The sequence below is a fragment of the Arvicola amphibius genome, chromosome 5 (assembly GCF_903992535.2).
Source record: "Arvicola amphibius chromosome 5, mArvAmp1.2, whole genome shotgun sequence".
Classification (NCBI taxonomy): domain Eukaryota; kingdom Metazoa; phylum Chordata; class Mammalia; order Rodentia; family Cricetidae; genus Arvicola; species Arvicola amphibius.
In genome coordinates this window covers 23,681,736-23,703,772 of record NC_052051.1, presented here as the reverse complement: position 1 = coordinate 23,703,772, position 22,037 = coordinate 23,681,736, and the positions used below count along the sequence as shown (strand labels likewise).

Below are 22,037 nucleotides of genomic sequence, written 5' to 3'. Positions count from 1 at the left end.
TGGAGGCAAAAGCAGGTGGATCTTTCTGAGTTCGAGGCCACCCTGGTCTACAAAGTGAGTTTCAGAGCAGCTGGGACTGTTACACAGAGAAATCCTGTCTTGAAAATCCAAAAAAGAGAGAAAAAGTATTGAGGGCTAGAGAGATGGTTTAGTGGTCAAGAGTATTTGAGGACCTGGGTTCAGTTCCTAGCCCCCACATGGTGGTTCATTACTGCCTGTAGCAGAAGAGGGATCTGGTGCCCTCTTCTGGCCTCTGTGGGTTCCTGCAGGCACAAGGTGCACATAAACTCATGCAGGCTCACACACATAGACAGAAAACAGTCTTAAAAAAACTGGTGTTGGCGCTGGAGAGATGGCTCAGAGGTTAAGAGCATTGCCTGCTCTTCTCAAAGGTCCTGAGTTCAGTTCTCAGCAACCACATGGTGGCTCACAACCATCTGTAATGAGGTTTGGTGCCCTCTTCTGGCCTGCAGGTATGCACACAGACAGAATATTGTATGCATAATAAATAAATAAATAGATAGATAAATAAATAAATAAATATTTACCAAAAAAACGTGTTTTGGGGCTGGAGAGATGGCTCAGCCATTAAAGGCTAGGCTGCCCATTTGCTGGCTGCTGACTGAGCAGGTGTTCCACAAACAGTCCTGAGCCGATGAGGACAGGTGGTGACAGGTATCTAGCTGGGACACCTTCCACTAAATATTTTTATGTTGGGATGGCTTTTGTGTTTTATGCAAACTTATACCTGTAGGGATTTGTCTGGTGACCTCTGTTACCTCAGAAACTTATGGGTGAGGCTTCTGGGATTAAGATAAGCAAATGCAGATCTTTGAGCCAGAATTGTTGTTGCTCAGGGAGACGGGTGTGTGAACAAATGCTTCTTGTACACTGTAATAAAATGCTGCCAACCTGCCCTCAAATAGCTCAGGAGGCAGCTGCGTCAGGGTTGCCCGAGGGTAATAAGTACGACAGAGCCATCTGCCAGTGCTCAGATCCCAAGCTGACTGGAGCCATGCATGACTTTGGAGAAAGTGTTGAACACAGCCTCAGTTTCCTCTCCTGTGATAAGGGGTTCTGGCCGTGCTTAGCCTGTTAGAACAGGACTGTCCCCATGTCACTACCCCCAATCAACATCTCATGTAGTCCTGGATGATTTCACTGCACAGCCAAGGATGACCCCTGACTACTTTATCTCCACTTCTTTCAAGTACTCCTCTATAGCCCAGGCTGGCCTTGAACTCTCTATGTAGGGGAGGATGACCTTGAACTGATCTTTCTATATTACCTCCTGAGTGCCGGGATAACATCTCTTCTACTGTACCTTGCTTATGCAGTGTTGGGGACCAAACCAAGAGACTTATGGATGTTAGGCAAGTATTCCATCAGTTCAGTTGTCTCCCTAGACTGTAACTGGAGGAGGTTTCTCTCCCACCCACCAGGTCCTGAATAGCCTCTCTGAGGCTCAATATTAATTACAAACTGTTTGGCTGATGGCTCAGGTTTCTTACTGGCTTAGCTCTACATATAAATTAACCCATTTCTGTTATTCTATATTTTACCACGAGGCTTGTGGCTTGTTACCTCACATCTTGCTTCTCTGGTGTCTCCCCGACTCCGGCTTCTTTTGTCCTGTATCTTTGCTTAGATTTCTCACCTGGCTCTATTCTGCCTGGCTATTGGCCAAACCAGCATCTTTATTAACCAATGGTAATAAGACATTTTCACAGAGGGGCATCCCACATCACTCCTACACCTGTCTCAGCAGCTCAGCTGAGGGTGGGGAATGTCAGAGGAGAGTGGACACATTTGAAAATGAATTTCATGTAGGATTTTGCCTCCTGAAGTTGGTTTTGGGGAAACAGGGGAAGTCTCCATACTTGCTAGAGCCCATCTCTCTCTTCCTTCCCACTTAGGTGTGTCAAGTGTGTCAATAAATACTCCACTCCTGAGGCCTTGGAGCACCACGTACAGACGGCCACTCACAGCTTCCCCTGTCCACACTGCCAGAAGGTAGGGGTCGCAGAATCTTCTTCACAGGAGGGCTTCAGATAGCCGGGTGCGCTGGTGCAGGCCTCTAATCCCAGCACTCAGGAGGTAGAGACAGGTAGATCTCTGTGAGTTGGAGGCCTGCCTGGTCTACAGAGCGAGTTCCAGGACGGCCAGTCCTGCACAGAGAAACCACGTCTCACAACAACAAAGACGTGGATGATCATTCAGTGGCAGAATTCAGGTTGTCTAGCATGGCATCTGCAAAGAAGACTTTGCCGAGAGCGCTGACACATGACGTGGGTCTTGAGGGTTGAACAGGAGTTTATGAGACTAAGAAAGAACGGCCTTTGTGTAGGAAGAACAGCAGCAGCCTGCGTGGCAGCTCAGAGGGACTGTGCTTTGGCTGGGCTCAGGAGTGCTTAGAGAGCCGAGCGGTCTGAGGGGCTGAGTCTGGCCCTCTGGCTCCAGCCCTGTGGGCAGGTAGGATGATATTTCCAAGGAGCTCAAAACCAGGTTCTCTGAGCTCAGAAGGTGGAAGGTGGTTAGGGAAGGGGTCCTGGAACCTGACCTGCCATGATCCTGTCTTTCTCCAGGTCTTCCCCTGTGAGCGCTACCTGCGGCGTCACTTACCCACCCATGGCAGTGGTGGCCGGTTCAGGTGCCAGATCTGTAAGAAGTTCTTCCGGAAGGAGCACTACCTCAAGCTGCATGCCCACATCCACTCAGGTGTTTGCCCTATTCACCCCTCTCCCTGTCTCTGGCCTGCCCCTCTGTCCCTTTTCCTTCTGTACTGGCTCCTTTCCCCTGAATCCCTCTTCCTGTCCTCAATACTGAACCTCACTCACCTGTCCTCACCTGTGAACATGGGGCTCCCACCCCCTCACCTGTGAACACAGGGCTCCCACCCCCTCACCTGTGAACATGGCTCCCACCCCTTCACCTGTGAACACGGGGCTCCCAACCCTCACCTGTGATCATGGGCTCCCACCCCCTCACCTGTGAACATGGGGCTCCCACCCCCTCACCTGTGAGCATGTCTCTCACCCTCTCACCTGTGAACATGGGACTCCCACCACCTTGAAAGCAGAGGTGAAGCAAGAGGTGGTGGCGCACGCCTTTAATCCCAGCACTTGGGAGTCAGAGGCAGGTGGATCTCTGTGAGTTCGAGGCCAGCCTGTTCTACAAGAGCTAGTTCCAGGACAGCCAGGGCTACACAGAGAAACCCTGTCTCAAAATAAAAAAAAAAAAAAGAAATAAAAATAAACAAAAAAGGAAGTAACAAAGGAAAAAAAGAAAAGAAAGAAAGGAGAGCAGAGGGGGACTTGATTCTGCTCTCTGGGTGCCAGCCCTGCTAGATTACCTCATGGGAACTGTAGGGTGACTGTCCTGCAAATTCCTACCCCCTCTACTAGGTTCCCAGCTTGAGGTATAGTTAAAGTTTTTAGATTGTTAAATTTTTATGGAGGAGGGAGAGATGGTATCTCGTATATAACCAAGGCTGACCTTGTACTCCTGATCATCCTGTCTCTACCTCCTGAGTGCTAAGATTACAGGTCTGTGCCACAAGACTCAGGTGTGTGTGTGTGTGTGTGTGTGTGTGTGTGTGTGTAAAATGGGTATGGACGTGGCATACATGTGTTGTCAAATGGCAGTCTTGGGTATTAGCTCTTACCTTCAACCTGGCTTGAGGCAGGGCCTCTGTTGTTTGCTGCTGTGTACACAGGCCAGCTTTGGCATTTAAGTGCCCAGGGAGTCTGTCTCCACCTCTCATCATCCTTTAGCCTTACAGGGTGACAGATGTGCGTTCCTCTCCCAGTTTTATGTAAATTTAGAGATTTGGACTCAGGTCTTCACGCTTGGGCCCCAAGCATTTTACCCACTGAGTCATCTCCTCAGGCCCAGGATTCAATTTTATCTTTAAAATAAGTACCAGCTGAGTGTGGCATACACCTGTAATCCTGGCTACTCAGGAGGCAGAGATGGGAGGGCCAAGTGAGTTTCTCTTTCAAAACAATACCAGACCAAAAGCAAATCCCACGCTAGAACCTGCAGGTCACAGCTTATACAGTGCTCCCAGCTCCCTCCCTAGTAACTGCGGTTACTGCCTAGTTTGGGTGACAGGTTAGAAAAAAAAAATTATTTGTTTGTGTGAGCTGATGTCATATGTATGTACCCTCAGAGACCTTAAGAGAATGGTACTGGCAGTTGTACACTGCCCAACGTGGGTGCTGCTGGGACCACTTAGGTCCTCTGGAAGAGCTGCTCCAAGCCTCTCAACTGCCGAGTCATGTCCTCCAGACCCTCTGGTTTTATTTTTTTATCTGTTCAAAACACTTTCTTTTATGTAAGTGAGCACATGGCATAACTCTATTATCTGCTTATTTCCTTAGCAGTATGTCACAGAGACATTCCTGGACAGTGCTTTCCTTTTCCATAGCCGCTCAGCTCCATCTGTTCCCTATGAGTGAACTTCGCTATTATTATTACTATTGCGCTGGGGATTGAACCTCAGGCCTCATATAGGCCAGATAAGCCTTACAAATGAGCCACACTCTAGCCCTAGATCCTTCAATAAGTTTTTCAGCCATTATTATTATTATTATTATTATTATTATTATTATTATTATTAGTTAGATAACATTACAGGGTATAGTGGTGCATGCCTTTAATCCCAGTACTCAGGCAGAGGCAAGCAGGTCTCTGAGTTTGAGGACAGCCTGGGCTACAGAGTTCCAGTATAGCCGGAGCTACTCAGAGAAACCCTGTCTTAAGAGAGGAAAAAAGTAGGGCTGGAGAGATGGCTCAGAGGTTAAGAGCATTGCCTGCTCTTCCAAAGGTCCTGAGTTCAATTCCCAGCAACCACATGGTGGCTCACAACCATCTGTAATAGGGTCTGGTGACCTCCTCTGGCCGCAGGCTTACACACAAACAGAATATTGTATACATAATAAATAAATATTTAAAAAAAGAGAGGAAAAAAGTAAATTGTGGTAGGGTTGGGTGGAGAGATGGCTCAATGGTTAAGAACACTTGCTGTTCTTCCAGAGGACCCAGGTTCAATTCCCAGTACCCAAAGGTCAGCTCTCAACTGTCTGCAACTGCAGTTCCAGGGCATCTGATGCCCTCTTCGGGCCTCCTTACATCAGGCATGCACAGGCGCATGGCACACAGACTTAAATGCAGGCAAATAACGACATACACATAAAAATAAAAATAATTATATATATTTAATTAAAAATTATTTTAAAGCTGGGGTTATGATGTGGTGGTGTCATGCTTTCCTAGTGAGCATCAAGCCTTGAGTTCAGGGTGACACATTCCTGTAATCTTAGCACTTGGGAAGGCTGAGGCAGGGGGATTGGACACTCCAATCCACCTTGGGCTACACAGTGAAAACCTGCTCAAAACCTGAACAAAACCCATCCAAACTCCATGCCTAGTCAGAAGAGAAGCTCCTCCTCCTGGGGGATTCAGACTGGTGTTCCCACGTCCCCACAGGCGAGAAACCCTACAAATGTTCAGTGTGCGAGTCTGCGTTCAACCGCAAAGACAAGCTGAAGAGACATATGCTGATCCACGAACCCTTCAAGAAGTACAAATGTCCCTTCTCGTAAGTAGGGGCTGCCTTATTGATGGGGTTGGGCTGGATTACCCCAGAGGAGCTAATGTGGAAGGCTGGACTGAGGGCCTCTCCATGTGTCCGTTGGGCCCTGCCTGCCTCACTCCCCACTGCCCCCTTGCCTAGCCCTTTGATCAACAAAGGCGAGCACAGGCACTCCATAACTGGTGACTTTGGGTTCCAGGATGCACACAGGCTGCAGTAAGGAGTTCAACCGGCAGGACAAGCTGAAAGCCCACATTCTTTCCCATGCAGGTAAGAGGCTTAGGTGGGGGGACTGGCTGAGATAAGATCCCCGAGATACAGCTGCCAGAAGGAAGAGCAGGCACCTGTATGACGCATATTGTTCTGGCCTGGGGTTTCTGCTCATGTGTTCATGGGAGCTAGAAGCCAGGTCTGCACTGGGGGCCTTGGCATAGCAGAGGTGAATTAGATGCAATCCCAGTCCCTAGGGAAGTAGATGTAAGCAGCTGAGCTGGACTATGTCAGTACCATCCAAGATGTGGCTAAGGGCTTGCCTGGGAAGGCAGGACAGAGGTCTCCAAGCCACCTTCCCGGGGCAAACAAGAGTGTTTATCAGCATCCCATCCACTGTCCATGCCCACCCCCTCCACTGTCCATGCCCACCCCATCCACTGTCCATGCCCACCCCCTCCACTGTCCATGCCCACCCCCTCCACTGTCCATGCCCACCCCCTCCACTGTCCATGCCCACCCCATCCACTGTCCATGCCCACCCCATCCACTGTCCATGCCCACCCCATCCACTGTCCATGCCCACCCCCTCCACTGTCCATGCCCACCCCCTCCACTGTCCATGCCCACCCCCTCCACTGTCCATGCCCACCCCCTCCACTGTCCATGCCCACCCCCTCCATTGTCCGTGCCCACCCCCTCCACTGTCCGTGCCCACCCCCTCCACTGTCCGTGCCCACCCCCTCCACTGTCCGTGCCCACCCCATCCACTGTCCGTGCCCACCCCCTCCACTGTCCATGCCCACCCCCTCCACTGTCCATGCCCACCCCATCCACTGTCCATGCCCCCCCCCTCCACTGTCCATGCCCACCCCCTCCACTGTCCGTGCCCACCCCCTCCACTGTCCGTGCCCACCCCCTCCACTGTCCGTGCCCACCCCATCCACTGTCCGTGCCCACCCCCTCCACTGTCCGTGCCCACCCCCTCCACTGTCCGTGCCCACCCCATCCACTGTCCGTGCCCACCCCGTCCACTGTCCGTGCCCACCCCCCTCCACTGTCCGTGCCCACCCCCTCCACTGTCCGTGCCCACCCCCTCCACTGTCCGTGCCCACCCCCTCCACTGTCCGTGCCCACCCCCTCCACTGTCCGTGCCCACCCCCTCCACTGTCCGTGCCCACCCCCTCCACTGTCCGTGCCCACCCCATCCACTGTCCGTGCCCACCCCATCCACTGTCCGTGCCCACCCCCCACTGTCCATACTGACATGTCCATTGTTCATGTTTTCCCTTCACCGTCCAAGCTGACCCCATCCACTGTTCATGCTCACGCCACATCCATGGTATGTCAGTGTGACATCTTCCCGTTACTGTAACAATCAAAACTGTCTCCAAAAATTCCTGTGGAGATAAAGTGGCTTCTATTAAAAGCTTGAAAATGGCAGCATAGACGTGGAGGATGTCTCAGCTGGTAGAGCATTGCCTGGTGTGTATAAAGCCCTAGATTTGATTCCCAACTACACATAAACTAAGCATGGTAGCAAAAAACTAGGGGGCTAGAAGCAAGAGTTCAAGGTCATCTTTGGCTTCATAGCAAGTTCAAAGCCAGCCTGGGCTATGTGAGACTTCCCCCCTCCTTTTTAAATCAGAAATGGGGGAGAGTTGATCAAGGACTTTGACTTTGAACAAGGCTTTGAGCCTTGGTGCTGCCAGCTTCTTGCTAGGTGGTCTCAGGCAAGCAGCTGCTCCTTTTGGGTCCCTAACCCCAGGAGGCTGAAGGGTGAAGATACTTACAGAAGGAACCTATGCCAGCAGGATTAGTGTGGAATCAGGGAAGTCCTCCACAGAGCCTAGGCTTGAGGAGAGAGAGGAGCTAGGAAGAGAGAACAAGTACAGGCCCTTGGATTAAGGAAAACCCAGAGTGTGGGGGTGGGGGTGGAGGAGGGGCTGGGCAGACCACACCCTGATTTGTAGGAAAGGGCCTCAGAGCAGGGTTTAGGCACCAGCAGCTTACTGTTATGTGCTTTACAAAATCATCTGTCTCTCCCATTGGCAGTGGCCTGAGGGACACAGGTAAGGCCAGCAGCCCAGAGGTGGTGGCTGCCTCTGGCCATCCAGGGAGAAGTGGTGTGACCTACAGAGTCCACCAAGGCTTAAGAATTAAGCAGAGTATTTCAGACACGGGGAAAGCAAGTGCAAAGGCCCAGGGGCAGGAGGATGCACACTGTGGGGGAAGTGACAGGGGACAGTAGAGCCAGCTGAAGCCTGGCCACACAGACACTTGTCAGCTCCGAGGCTGCAGTTATTCCTGGGTGGGACGTGTGCGGGGTGAGGGGCTGTGCCTCTCCCTGACAGCCCCTCCCCCCCCAGGCCTGAAGCTCCACAAGTGTGGGCTGTGCAGCAAGTCCTTCAGCCGCCGAGCCCACCTGGCCGAGCACCAGCGCTCACACACAGGCAACTACAAGTTCCGTTGCGCCGGCTGTGCCAAGGGCTTCTCGCGACACAAATACCTCAAGGATCACCGCTGCCGCCTGGGCCCCACGAAGGACAAGGACTTGCAAGCCCGGAGGCCTCCCCGGAGGAGAGCAGCCCCACGTGGTGGTGGCAGCATCGTCGGTGCGCACAAGGAGGAAAGCCCTGTGCCCGACCCGCTGGGCCTGGAGGAACTAAAGGCTGCAGGGCCCGCACCCGAGGCTGCTCCAGGCAAGCCACCCTTCGAGCAGGACGCTGTGTTGTCCATTGTGGTGGGCGGAGACCCAGAGCTGGTGGTGCCCGGGCACACCGAAGGTCTGGGGTCCAACCTGGCACTGGCCGAGCTGCAGGCTGGGGCTGAGGGTGCATGTGCCATGCTTGCTGTCCCGGTCTACATCCAGGCCTCCGAGTGACCAGGCTGGACTTCCCGGGTGGGGGGCCATTGGCACAAGCCCTTTTGGAAGTTATGTATCAACCCTATGCCACCGCTGTCCTCCAGTGCCCTGCGAATTGGCTGAGGAGCCCCGTAGCACTCACAGGGTCTGAGGCAGGCACCGTAGCTCTAGGGCATAGCAGTGGTGAGAGAAATGGCCAGGGCTGAAGAGATGGCTCAGTGGTTAAGAGCACTGGCTGCTCTTCCAGATGACCCAGGTTCAATTCCCAGCACCCACATGGCAGCTCACAACTGTCTGCAACTCCAAGATCTGACACTTTAACAGAGACATACATGTAGGCAAAACACCAATGCAAATAAAATATAAATAAATAAAAAAAAATTGAACAAAAAGAGAGATAGTCAGAACATGAGATGCCCAGGGGCTGAGTGATGGAGGCTGGTACTTGGGTCTTGTCCAAGAGAAGGCGGGGTGGTTCTACCCACCTATCCAGGCTACCTGGGGTGGCCTCAGATTGGGCTGCTCTTTCTGCTGGCTGAACACTTCCTGATGACGTCCTCAGAGGACTGTGTGAGGTGTGTATGTAAGTGGCACTCAACCTGGAGCTTAGAGTGTAGCTAGCAGCCAGACCTGGCTTCAGATGTACCAGTGTGGCCTCGAGCAAGGTGCTTTACCTCTTTCTGCTCCACGTTCCTCACCTGTACAACAGGACTTGATAGAGTGCTACCTCTTAGAGCGTCCTGAGGACAAAGGGCTGCACACAGTACCCACGGCTTGGAAACTGCTCACCAAATCTCAATAAATGTTTTTATCAGTGACATGTGTCCAAAAGGCTCAGGCCTGAGCCTTAGTGTTTCCTTTCTTAGCCCCAAAGGGGCAGTACTCCCCTCTAAAGCACAGGCTGATATGCCCTGTAGCACCCACACCATAGCCAGCCAGGGAGCATCACAGAGGAGCAAGCTTGCCCAGATGGGTGGTAACTCTAACACTCGGCAGCACTCAAGAAGCTGAGGCAAGAGCACTTTGAGCTTCAGGTCAGCCTGGGTTACAGGCTGCCAACCCCCTCTCTTCCACGGGTGGAGACCCAGTGTTTTCCAGATGCTATTACATAGCATGTTCTGTGCAAATGGCCCCTGGAAGAGGTTTATACGTGTGTGTGATTTCAGAACCCTGGGTCTTCCCCGTATGCTGTCGCTCAGAAGCTCTGACTGTAGACAGAAGCCCTCCCCATGCCTACCTCTAGCGGTTCCCTCTGATCCCAGCTGGTTCCGGTGGGAGGCAGGTAGGAGAAAAGGGCCCTTAACTCTTCACAGCCACCCTCTGGACCATGTTGCTTCTGTTACAGAAAGGGAAACTGAGGCAAGGCACAGTAGAGTTGACTGTTTGATGGCTGAGTTTCCTAGAAGCCTGGCAAGATCTTCAGAACCTCTGTGCTGAGACCTAAGGCTGGAGCTCAGAACCATACCTGACTTCCCACGTGGGGGGTGGGGTGGGGCAGCTGCAGGAGGGGAAAGCCATTGGGGATTGGTGAGGGCTCCAAGTGTCCCATCTGCAAGAGAGCTAGAGGACTGATGGGGACAGGGATTTTTGAAAGAGATGACATTTGAGCTGGGGCTTTGTTTTGGTTCACGTGATTGGCTGGCTGGTTGGTTGGCTGGCTGGCAGGCTGATTTTCTGAGACAGGGCCTCACTCTGTAGCTCACTAAACAGCCCAGCCTGGCTCCAAACTCCTGAAGTCGTCTCAGCCTCCCAAGTGCTGGGATTACAGATGTGGGCCCCCATTCCTGCTGTCACAGAGTGCTCGGGTGGAAAGACAAGGGAAGGCAATGAAAGAAGTAGGTGTGAAGTCTGGGCTGGAGAATGGCCCAGGGTGACGCTATTGGGAGGAGTACGTGGAAGGGGACAGCTGCCTTCACACAATGGACACTGCTCATGTCACACTGCCGCAGTCATCAGGTGTGTGCTATTGCTTTCCCGAGTTTAGAGTTGAGGAAGCAGAGGCACAGTGAGGTGGAGTTCCTTGCCCAAGCTCACACAGCCTGCAAGTGGCAGAGCTGAGAGTCAAGCTCTGCTTCCTCATGCTCCCAGCCACTCTGCTCCGTCGACATGTGAGCTATGAGTTGGTGATGAATGAGAGAGAGCCTGGGCAGAAGGAATTTGGCTTTTATTCTCTATATATCAGATATATATGTGTATGTGTATGTGTGTGTATATATATATATATATATATATATATATATATATATATATATATATATATATAGCCTGTTTTTAGACTGAAGCGGGACCATTCAGGGAAATGTTGACACACCTGCGTTCACGCTCAGTTAGAGCTCTGTTCCCAGCAGCACTCGCGTGCTCACGTGTTTTCCATAAATCATGAAAACTCACTCACTTGCCATAGGCTTGCCATTGTTTGAAGCACTCAAGTTAGGCACTGGATCCAGTTTGGGAGCTGAGCTAAGGCAATGGGGGTTTCAGGGGTTAGCAGGCCAAAGCCACGGAGCAGGTAGGTGGCAGAGACAGATCAGAGAACAAGGCAGATTTGGCATGGGACTGTGTGAGGGAAGCTGAACACTACTGGAGTCGCTGACACATGTATTCCTAGGTTAGCAGGTGGAGACTGGGCCCCAGAGGAAAGAAAGCCCTTCATCAGGGGTCACAGAGAAGTGGTGGCAGAGGAGCCAAAGCACCTTGAAGAGCCCCCGGGTTGCTGGACAATGTAGTGTAAGGAGACTGAGCATTCGGGTCCTGCCCTAATGCAGAAAGAACACAGACTGGAGTCAGGTAGCGTATGCTTGAATCCCAGCACTGTGCTTTCTAGACCGTGGTGAGTGCTTCTGAATCTCAACTTCCTCAGCCAATGGAAAGAACAGGATCTGTCTTAGGGTTTCTATAACTGTGAGGAGACACCATGGCCACAGCAACTCTTATAAAGAGAAACATTTAATTGGGGTAGTTTATGGTTTCAGAGGTTTAGTTCATTATCACCATGGTAGGAGATGGCAGTGTGCAGACAGACATGGTGCTGAAGAAGGAGCTTGAGAGTTCTGTCTTGATCAGCAGGCAGCAGAAGCAACTGTGACACTGGGTGTAGCTCGAGCATATGAGACCTCAAAACCCGCCCCATAGTGACACACTTCCTCCAAGGTCACACCTCCTAATAGTGCCACTCTCTGGGCCAAGCATTCAATCACGAGTCTATGTGGGGTATTCCCATCCAAACCACCACAGCATGCTACCTGATGAGGTGTTGTGCCCAGATCACGACCCACAGGGAGACCACCAGAAACTAGAGAAGTCCAGACTGCAATAAGCAAGGTTTATTGTTAGTGTAATGTGGGCTAGCTGGAGACTCATCTCCACAATCTGCAGCGAGGCAGGGAGGCAGGGAGGAGCTCGAATCCCTCTGTGGGGTCAGCTTTTTAAAGGCAAAAACTACAAGCCCTTCAGGACCATGGTGGGGGCGTTTTGGCACGGGTGCAAGGTCCTTGCTCTTTCCTATCCTGTTATGTTAGCTTGTTCTTTGTTTTCAGAGCAAGGTCACCATGTCCCTGAGTCAGGACATCTTTATCAGTTATCAGTCTCCACCAGGTGGCCAGGTGTCCTTGTGCTTTGGAATTTCACAGGTGGTGGTGGGGGGGCATGCTATCTTTTCTGGGAACATGAAGCTAGTCTGGGATTCTTGGTTTTAAAATATCCTGCTAGGAAATTCCTTCTCGTTCCTTTGAGAATAAGAGATGATGGTCTCACAGAGGTTGATGCCGTAATTCAGGGGGATAAAATAGGTAAACTGGAGAACACAGATTGGCATCTGCTGGGTTGAATCCAGTTAACAGGCATTCACCATGTTAAGAAAAAATAAAAAAGCGGACATTCTCAAATAGTGAGGCTGGAAGTACAGCTGTGTAGTAGAGCATTTGTCTCACACAAAGGGGCCTGCGTTCAATCCTCACCACTGCCAAAGAAGGAAAATAAAGGTAAATAAATGAATAAATACCAGAGGGGTGGTGGTGTACACCTCTGGAGGCTGAGGCAGAAGGATCACAAGTTCGAGGTCAAACTTGGCTACTGAGTAAGTTCAAATTCTGCCTGAGCTGCTATGGTAAGACCACGTTTCAAACAGGCTTGATGTGGGTGCTTTGTGTGCATGTGTGTGTGTGTCCCTGAGACAGGGTTTCTCTGTGTAGCCCGGACTGTCCCAGAACTTTCTATGTAGACCAGGCTGACCTTAGACTCAGATCTGCCTGCTTCTGCCTCCCAAGTGCAGGGACTAAGGACGTGGCCACCCCTGATGTTTTAGTTCCAGCACTTGGTAGGCAGGCCTCAGAGTTCAGGGCCAGCCAGGTCTACATATCCAGGCCCTGTTTCAAAAAATATTACTAATAACCTGGTGTGGTGGCTTATGCCTTTAATATTAGTGAGTTCTAGACCAGGCAAGGTGCACAGCTTTAATACCAGCACTCAGGAGGCAGAGGCAGGCGGATCACTGTGAGTTGAGGCCAGACTGGTCTACAGAGTGAGTTCCAGGACAGGCAGGGTTACAGAGAGAAACCCTGTCTTGAAAAATAAAGTTGGACAGTGGGTGGCACACACAATCCCAGCACTCGGGAGGCAGAGGCAGGTGAATGAGTTCGTGGCCAGCCTGGTCTACAGAGCTAGTTCCAGGACAGGCTCCAAAGCTACAGAGAAACCCTGTCTCAAAAAACCAAAAAAAAGAAAGAAAAAAAAGAAAGAAAAAGAAACAAACAAAATATATAAATCTCAGCATTTCAGAGCAGTGTATGTACTAATGTACTAATCTCTGTGAGTTTGAAGCCAGTCTCATCTATAAAGCAAGTTCCAGGACTGTTAACACAGAGAAACCCTGTCTCAAAAAAACAAAGCAAAATAAGAACAACAAAAACATAAATATATATTAATCTCAGCATTTGAGAGGCAGTGCATGTACTCATCTCTGTGAGTTTGAAGCCACCTGAGTCTACATAATGAGTTCTACGTCAGGCAGGGCCACACAGTAGTAACAGTAGGATTTATTTTTATTGTTAATGTGCCCATGTATGAGCGTACACGTGGGTGTGTGCATGCCAGGTGTGTGGAGAGGTCAGAGGACATCTTTGGGGAGTCAGTCACTTCCACTGCTTGGGACTCAGGGACTGATTTAGGATGGCAAGAGTACCAGCCAGCACATTTTCTACTGAGCAATCTTGATAGCCCAAGTGTCTTTATGTTTCAATTCATCTTTTCTTTTCTCTTTTTCTGCCTCTCCTTTTCTCCTCCCCTCCCCTCCTCCTGCCTGGAACATCTGGAACTCCGAGTCATTCAGGTCCACTTGAACTGCCAGGGACACGGCTGACTTGGCTTCCCCAAGGGGAAGGCTGTAGATATGGGGCCACCACACCCCGCTAGCTTCAGTTTCAGTTTCTTTCTTCCTTCTTCTCTGTGTAGCAGCTCTGGCTCTCACTGGCTTTGTAGACTCACTGAGACCCACCTGCCCTGTCTCCGGCCACCACGCCCGGCCAGCTTCAGTCTCTTTAGCAGCAAATGTAGAGGATGGACCTGAGCTTCTACTTAGTGCCAATCTTTGTGCTTTGTACCTTATTTACGTGGCATTGAGTTTAGTTCCGCCAAGATTTTTATTTTGGAGCTGGAGACACAGCTTAGTGGTTAAGAGCACTTGCACTTGTCGAGAGAACTTCAGTTTGGTTCTCAGCACCCACACCCATCACAACGATTTCTGACTTTAGTTCTAGAGGATCCACATGGTGCACATGCACACATAGGCAAACACTTATGCACATAACATCCTTTTAAATATAAGACTTTTGTTGCTGTTGTTTTGAGACAGAGGCTCTCTATATAGCCCTTGCTATCCTGGAATTTCCTATGTAGACCAGCCTGGCCTCAAATTCACAGAGATCTGCCTGTGATGGGATTAAAGGCATAGTGCCACCATGCCCAGCTAAAATTATCTTATTATATATATAATATATATATATACATATTGTTCAGTTTTTTTTTTCATGTGTCTGTGTGTGTGCCATGCATGTGTTGGTGCTCTTGGAGGCCAGATCCCCTGGAACTGAAATTACTGGTGATTGTGAACCACCTGACATGGCTGCTGGGATCTGAACTCAGGTCCTTGTGCTTGCATAGCAAGCATTAAATCAGCAGAACCACCTCTTCCCCCTTTTGTTTATTTGAGAAAGGGTCTCCTAGATGTCCAAGACATAGCATAAGCTAGCCTTGACCTTGCTATGCAGCTTCAGCTAACCTTGAACCTCATCTTACTGCCTCTACTTTCTAAGGGCTGTGCCACCACACCAGACATTTCTTTGCGGTTTGTTGTCCTCATTAGAAACAAAAGCTCTATGGAGATTAGTGGGTTGGCCTAAAAGCCTCAGTTGGGCTGTGAACTCGGGACAGGAAAGTCGACTTGCCTGTGGGATGTCACTAGGCACCCCTTCTCCCCCCAAAACCAGCAAACTTCTGAACAACAAACCAACCTCCGTTATTATTTACCACTTCAAGTGTGCAGAAAAATTCATGTTAATTCACCGCTTAGGAATAAGATTACTACCACAGTTTAAAGCCACATTTGAAGCACGTTTTAATTAAATATTGGCAGGTGGATGGGCTCTGGGAAATGGCCCCAAGTCACCAGTTTAAAAAGAAAACCCATAACTCATTTCATTTCCTATCAGGTCCAATCAGGGGCAAGCATACTTCCTGACATATTTCCTGCCTGTGAACCTCCTGCCCACTGCAATCAAACACTTCTGGTGCAAATTGGTCAACATGATGTGAGATTTTCCTCTGTATGCTGTGATTACCATTGGTGAATAAAGAAACTGCCTTAGCCTGTTGATAGGGCAGAATTTAGGTGGGCGGGGAAAACTAAATGGAATGCTGGGAGAAAGGATGCAAAGTCAAAGAGAAGCCATGGAGCAACCGGATATAGACACTGGGAACTTTACGCAGTAAGCCACAGTCATGTGGCAATATACAGATTAATAGAAATGGGTTAAATTAATATAAAAGTTAGCCAATAAGAAGCAAGAGCTAATGGGCCAAGCAGTGATTTAATTAATACAGTTTCTGTGTGATTATTTCGGGTCTAAGATAGCTAGGTGGTCGGGAGCCAAACAAGTGGCCCCTTCCTTCCAACACAAATTTGTTTAGGGGAGTGAAAACATGTGACTTGTTATCTCCCATAAACAACAGCCTCCAGTATTTCAGAAACTATCTGTCCTTGGGCAAAGGGCTTGCAAATCAGAGACATTTTTGTTTCAAGGATCTCTTAGGCATAGTAATTAAAACTTAAAATGTAACTTTGGCTCTCACACTGACCTGCAGATGGAATCTTCCGTTCCCAAAGTCCCCTTTTCCACCTAGTAAAACCCCCAAGCCTCTGCTACTGCAGAGACTTCTAGTAGTTTACTATCAGCTGTTTTAACTAAAGAACAATTCTGTGTAGAGGTTTGTACTGAGTCTTTCTCTGACTCACCATCCAGCTCCCAAATAATGACATGGAGACTTACTAAGTATGAAAGCTTGGCCTTTGCTTAGGCTTGTCCCACTAGCTCTTATAACTTAAATTAACACATTTACATTAATTTACACTTTGCCTCGTGGCTTTTTACCTTTCTTTCATTTGGTATGTCTGACTCACTCCATGTCTCATTGGCATCTGACACTCGCCTAGATTCATCTCCTACTTCCTTTCTCTCTGCCCAGAAGTACTGCCTATACCTCCTGCCTAACTATTGGCTGTTCAGCTCTTTATTACACCAACCACAGCAATCCACCTTCACACGGTGTACAAATATCCCACACCAGAGGTTAGTCTCTGATTCCATGCTGCCTCCATCAATCCCATTCTAACAAAGGAAAGACTTTTGCTCATAGACACACACACACACACACACACACACACACACACACACACACACACACATATATATATATATATATATATATATATATATATATATATATATACTGTACCTAAAGAAACTGCCCAGGAATTCTTCAATCAACATATGTGGAATGAACAACATACTTTAAAAGAACATGATGCAGGCTGGAGAGATGGCTCAGAGGTTAAGAGCACTGACTACCCTGCCGGAGGTCCTGAGTTCAATTCCCAGCAACCACATGGTGGCTCACAACCATCTGTAATGAGATCTAGTACCCTCTTCTGGCCTTCAGGCATACATGGAGGCTGAACACTGTGTACATAATAAATAAATAAATAAATCTTTTTTCTTAATTTTTTTATGATTTATTTATCTTTATTTTATGTGCATTGTTGTGAAGGTGTCAGATCCCCTGGAACTGGATTTTTCAGACAGTTGTGAGCTGTAATGTGGGTGCTGGGAATTGAACCCGGGTCCTCCAAAAGAGCAGTCAGTGCTCTTAACCGCTGAGCCATTTCTCCAGCCCCAATAAATCTAAAAAAAAAAAAAAAAAAGAACATGACGCAGGGCTGGAGAGATGGCTCAGAGGTTAAGAGCACTGGCTGTTCTTCCTGAGTTCAATTCCCAGCACCCACATGATGGCTCACAACCATCTATAATGAGATCTGGTGCCCTCTTCTGGCGTGCAGGTATACATGCAGGCAAAACACTGTGTACATAATAAATCAATCTAAAAAAAAATAAGAACATGATGCAAGTTGCGTCCTCTCCTCTCACGACAGGCAGCTAAGAATAACTTTCCCCAGGAAGATTCTGCTTTGTGGGCTTAGCCGCAGTCTGAGAGAGGACATTTCAATGGTCTGAAGGTTGAGCAGAGACAATCTAGGAAAATGACTGAAGCAACAGTTTGCAAGTCTCGGTTGACTGAGCAGGTCCCTAGGAAAACAGGTTGGACCAGTTTTGCTCCCACGCCCTCATGCCCCACCCTGCAGGGAAGGAGGCCTCCAGCGCAGGTTCTCCCAACCCCCACAACTTCAGGTCTGTCCTCTATGTTCTCAGCGCCCTGGACAGCTGGGAACCACAGACACTGACAGGGTCTGCACGCAGGGTTAAGGGTCTGACATACTCTCGGGGTATTTGGGGCACATTCAAGAGCCCTCGCCCTGAGACAGGTGACCAAAGACCAAAGGTCTTGTCCCTTGTATAATCACAGCACATACACTGTGCTCGGGAGGAAAGGGCCCCTTAAAAGGTCTCCCGGGGCAAGGGTCCCCATCATCCCTACCTCTGTCCTTTCATTAACTCACTTAGCAAATGCTGTTAAATTTTGTCAGCCCCAGCCCAAGAAGCCTCTCTGCTGATGCAATAATCCAAATCAGACCAAATCAAACCAAATTAGAAGAAGCCCAGGTTTAATGGATGCCAGCGCTCCTGGGTGGCCCTCTAGGAAAACACGGAGAGGGGGGGAAAAAGGAGAACTGGGGAGACCACATGTTTGCTCTCTGGGGGGCAGTTTAAATAGCCTGTGGGAGTGGTCTTGACCCTCCCTGGGGAGGGACCACCGTTTGGAGGCCTTTCTCGGAGGTGGAGTCTGGACTGTGACATCTCCCAGGGGAGGGGGCTTGAAATGGAGATTTCCACCCAGCATTCCAAAATGGATGCCAGGAGCTGAGGTGAAACCCCCACCCAAACATTCCAGACTTTTTTAGATAAGGATGTTAGGGGCTGAGGTGATGCTTCCAGCCAAACAAATACTTCCCTAGCTTTGAAGATAGCACCACAAACACCATGACTTGTATGATCCTTTGTGGAGATAAAAGATGAACACAGTAAATACAACAATTATGTGGTTTGTTGTAAAGCAGAAAAGAATAAAAAGGGGAGGTGTGGAGTGTGTGCTTGCAGGAAGAGGGCAGATCGGGGAGGATCGTCCAACATTATCAGGGACGCTTGAAAAGACTTTGGCGCTCTCTCTCCCTCTGTGTGTGCGAGAGAGAGAGAGAGAGAGAGAGAGAGAGAGAGAGAGAGAGAGAGAGAGAGAGAGAGAGAGAGAGAGAGAGAGAGATTGAGTCTCTAGTGCAGCCTGGCCTACAGAGATATAACCATACATATAAACGACTTTTTATTATGTGTCTCTATGTGCCCGTGGAGGACAGAAGAAGGCCTCATATCGCTGGGAATCATAGGTGGTTGTGAACCTCTGGTCATGGGTTTGGAAACCAAACTCTTGTCCTTCCCAAGAACAGCAAGTGCTCTAACCACTGGGCCACCTCTCCAGCCCTTTTAAGATTTTTTTTTTTTTTTGTTCTATTGGGGATTCATCTAGGACCTTGTACATGTGAGGCATTCATTCTTCCAATGAGCTACACCCCAGCCTAAAAAGCTGTCTGGTTTTGAGATGCAGTCTCATGTAATCCAGGCTGACCTCGAACTCGATTATGTAGACAAGACTCAAGACTGGGTTTGAATACTGGATCCTCCTGCCTCTATCTCCTGAGTGCTAGGATTAGAGATATATATCACCTTGTTTAGTTTTTGTTTTGTTTATCTTTTTAGGCTTTCTTTGGTTACCACCTAAAGAATGGAAGGCGTAAGGATGAAGAGGGGACAGCCCATGGGAAGGGGTACTAGCTTCCTGTTGTTGCTATAACAAATGATTATAAACACAGTGGCCAAAGCAATATAACTTTTTTGCATAGTTTAGGAGGTCAGAAGCCTGATATGTTTCTTGCTAAGGTCAAAGCTGTGTTTATTCCAAGGGCTTTAGGGAAAACAAATCTATCCATTGACTTTTCTGTGTTAGAAAAAAAACAACATTTGTGTGTGTGTGTGTGTGTGTGTGTGTGTGTGTGAGAGAGAGAGAGAGAGAGAGAGAGAGAGAGAACTTGAGTCTTGGCAGCAAGTCCCTTTTCCTACCGAGCTGTCCCACCAGTGCTTGCTTTTCTGGGATTCTAAAGTCTGTGTTTCTTGGCTTGGCCTTTCTTTACTTTCAAAGCCAGGAGGAGCATCTTGTATTCTGGTCCTTCTTCATGTAATTACACCATGTCCAATTGGATAATCCAGAATATTCTCTTCCTCTCAAAGAACTTTTTTTCTGAGAGTCTGTATAGATTTATTGAACTTGAGAATGACAGCATAGAATACATCCACAGGACAGGAGTGGACTCGAGCAGGCAGCTTAAGAACTCTGAATCCATAGGTTTTCATTAAAAAGAGAGAGTTTATTAAAAGGGCAGACCTATCTTCCAGTAGTTATAGGGAATGATTTCCTGTTTTCTGGAAGAGTTTCTATAACCTCAAGATGGTCCCCAAAGTCCAAGTGCTGCCTTTTTGCTTGTCGGACTCTGGAGCTGAGTCACTGTGCTTCACAGTCATTCCTTTGTGGTCTTCTTCCTGCACTACTCCTCCCTGAGCCACATCATCTGGAGAGTATCAAACTGTTATGGGAGGCTGAAGCTGTCATCTTTGGTAACTGCTTCCAGGCAGTGGGCTCTATAGTCCCTGTGACCCTGTAGGGTACACTATGGTGGGCTCTCTAGTCCCTGTGACCCCAAAGGCTACACTACCTTTTTAAGGACTCATCACTATTTTGAGTTCTTACATGTCTTTTATGTAAATTAGGATAAGCATTTTATCACATTGTTCACATGCAGAAGGCTTAGTGCTGGTTTAAGTTCTTTCATGCATTTGAAGGAAACGGGGATAAAGGAATTATGTATTGTTGACATTTATAGGGCTTTTCCACAGCATGAACAGACTGACGCCTCTTATAGGAACTCTGCCGGCTGAAGGATCTGCCACACTGCATACACTCGTACGGTTTCTCGCCAGTATGTCTTCTTTCACGTAGTTGAAGGTAAGAGTGATATCTAAGAGCTTTCCCACACTCTTTATATTCATAGGGTTTCTCTCCAGTGTAGCTTCCTTCATGAAATTGAAGGTAACTGTGACGTGTAAATGCTTTACCACAATGTTTACATTCATAAGGTTTTTCTCCCGTGAGTTCTTTCATGTAATCGTATGAAAGAAAAGAAAGATATCTAAAAGCTTTCCCACACAGCTTACACTTGAAGGGCTTTTCACCTGTGTGGGTTCTTTCATGCATTTGAAGTAAAGAGGGGTAAATGAAGGATTTACCACACTCTTTACAATTATAAAATGTTTCTCCATGCACTATTTTATGTGTATGATAGAAACTCTAAGACTTGAAAACTATATCACACTGTTTACATTCATAGTGTTTTTCTCCAGTGTGAACTTTTTCATGTAATCGCAGGTGAGTAAGTCTGCAAAAGCCTGTACCACAGTGTTTACATTCATAAGGTTTTCCTCCAGCGTGGATTCTTCCATGTGACTGAAGGGCATGGAGACATCTAAAGGCCTTACTACACTGTTGACACTTATATGGTCTTTCTCCAATATGAATTTTCTGATGTCTTTGAAGAGAATCGGAAGAACTCAAAAGTTTTACCACACTGGCTACATTCGTATCATTTCCGTGCAGTCTGACTTCCTTCACACTCGTTGTAGTCACAGCTGTGATGTCCAGCATAAGTTAGTGATACAGTCCCTAGGATTTTAAACACACCTCACGCTCAGAAGGCCCACTCGAAGTCTGAGATTCCGTGTATCCTTCAATACTTGTAAGAAAATTGGAGTCCTGTGGCTTCTGTTCATACTGTGTATACTCAGAGTGAGATATGAGCGCCGATGGCAGTGGAGTTCCTGCAGGTCTCCAGCATCACATCGCCATAGAGACAATTCTGGCAAGGATTCAGCAAATCCCACTCTTCCTTGGTGAAGTTCACAGCCAGATCCTCAAAGCTCACCAGGTCCTGATCTGGCCTACAGAGTCCAATATTGGCAGTCTCTGTGACAGAGAAGCTCTATCCACACAGAATAAAACCTCAAGAGCTTCAATCTGGTACCTAAGGCCCGGAGCACACACGGACAGCTTCTGGTCTTCAGTCCACACTGGAAAGTCCAAAAAGCTGGGTTCCAATGTCAGTGAAGGATGGTGTTGTAAATCAGCATAAAGTGACCTTGGCGGGTTGGAGCCAAGGGGCCCCATGCAAGCTGAGAGACAGACTTGCCTTGCAGCAGCCCTGGCCTGGAGGGTAAGAGACAGACAAGGCAGCCTTGCAGAGAGCCCTCACCCAGAAGGTTTCTTTATTGGATGAGGAAGGGACAGAGAGGAGAGAGGGAAGAGAAAAGGAGCAGAGAGAGAGGGACAGAGGGGGGAGGGAGGGAGATGGGCAGGGGCTGGGAAGAGGGGAGGAGAGGGAAGAAGAGAGAAAGAAGGCAGGGTTCCACCTTTTAAAGGGAGAGGCACCGTGCCTGCACACAGAGATCACACTGCAGGCCAGGGTACTGCCTGCATGGAAACACATGGTCAGGTTTCCAAGGGGTGGGAATGCTAACAGATAGGGCATAGGTATCTTTGGAA

At 48.7% G+C, this 22,037-nt stretch overlaps 1 protein-coding gene and 1 pseudogene across 2 annotated transcripts in view; one reads left to right on the top strand and one right to left on the bottom strand.

Annotated features, from left to right (window-relative positions):
* Znf341 (zinc finger protein 341) overlaps positions 1 to 9,475 on the top strand; it is a 37,249-nt gene extending 27,774 nt beyond the window's left edge. For both annotated transcript variants that reach the window (XM_038330661.1, XM_038330662.1), the window contains 5 exons: positions 1,917 to 2,013; positions 2,586 to 2,718; positions 5,491 to 5,602; positions 5,796 to 5,866; positions 8,176 to 9,475. In XM_038330661.1, coding sequence (XP_038186589.1) covers positions 1,917 to 2,013; positions 2,586 to 2,718; positions 5,491 to 5,602; positions 5,796 to 5,866; positions 8,176 to 8,690 — 928 coding nt within the window. In that variant the 3' untranslated portion in view covers positions 8,691 to 9,475. The remainder of the gene's footprint in view (positions 1 to 1,916; positions 2,014 to 2,585; positions 2,719 to 5,490; positions 5,603 to 5,795; positions 5,867 to 8,175) is intronic.
* A 10,795-nt stretch (positions 9,476 to 20,270) lies between these two features.
* LOC119815141 lies at positions 20,271 to 21,072 on the bottom strand (annotated as a pseudogene).
* Positions 21,073 to 22,037: the final 965 nt, after the last annotated feature.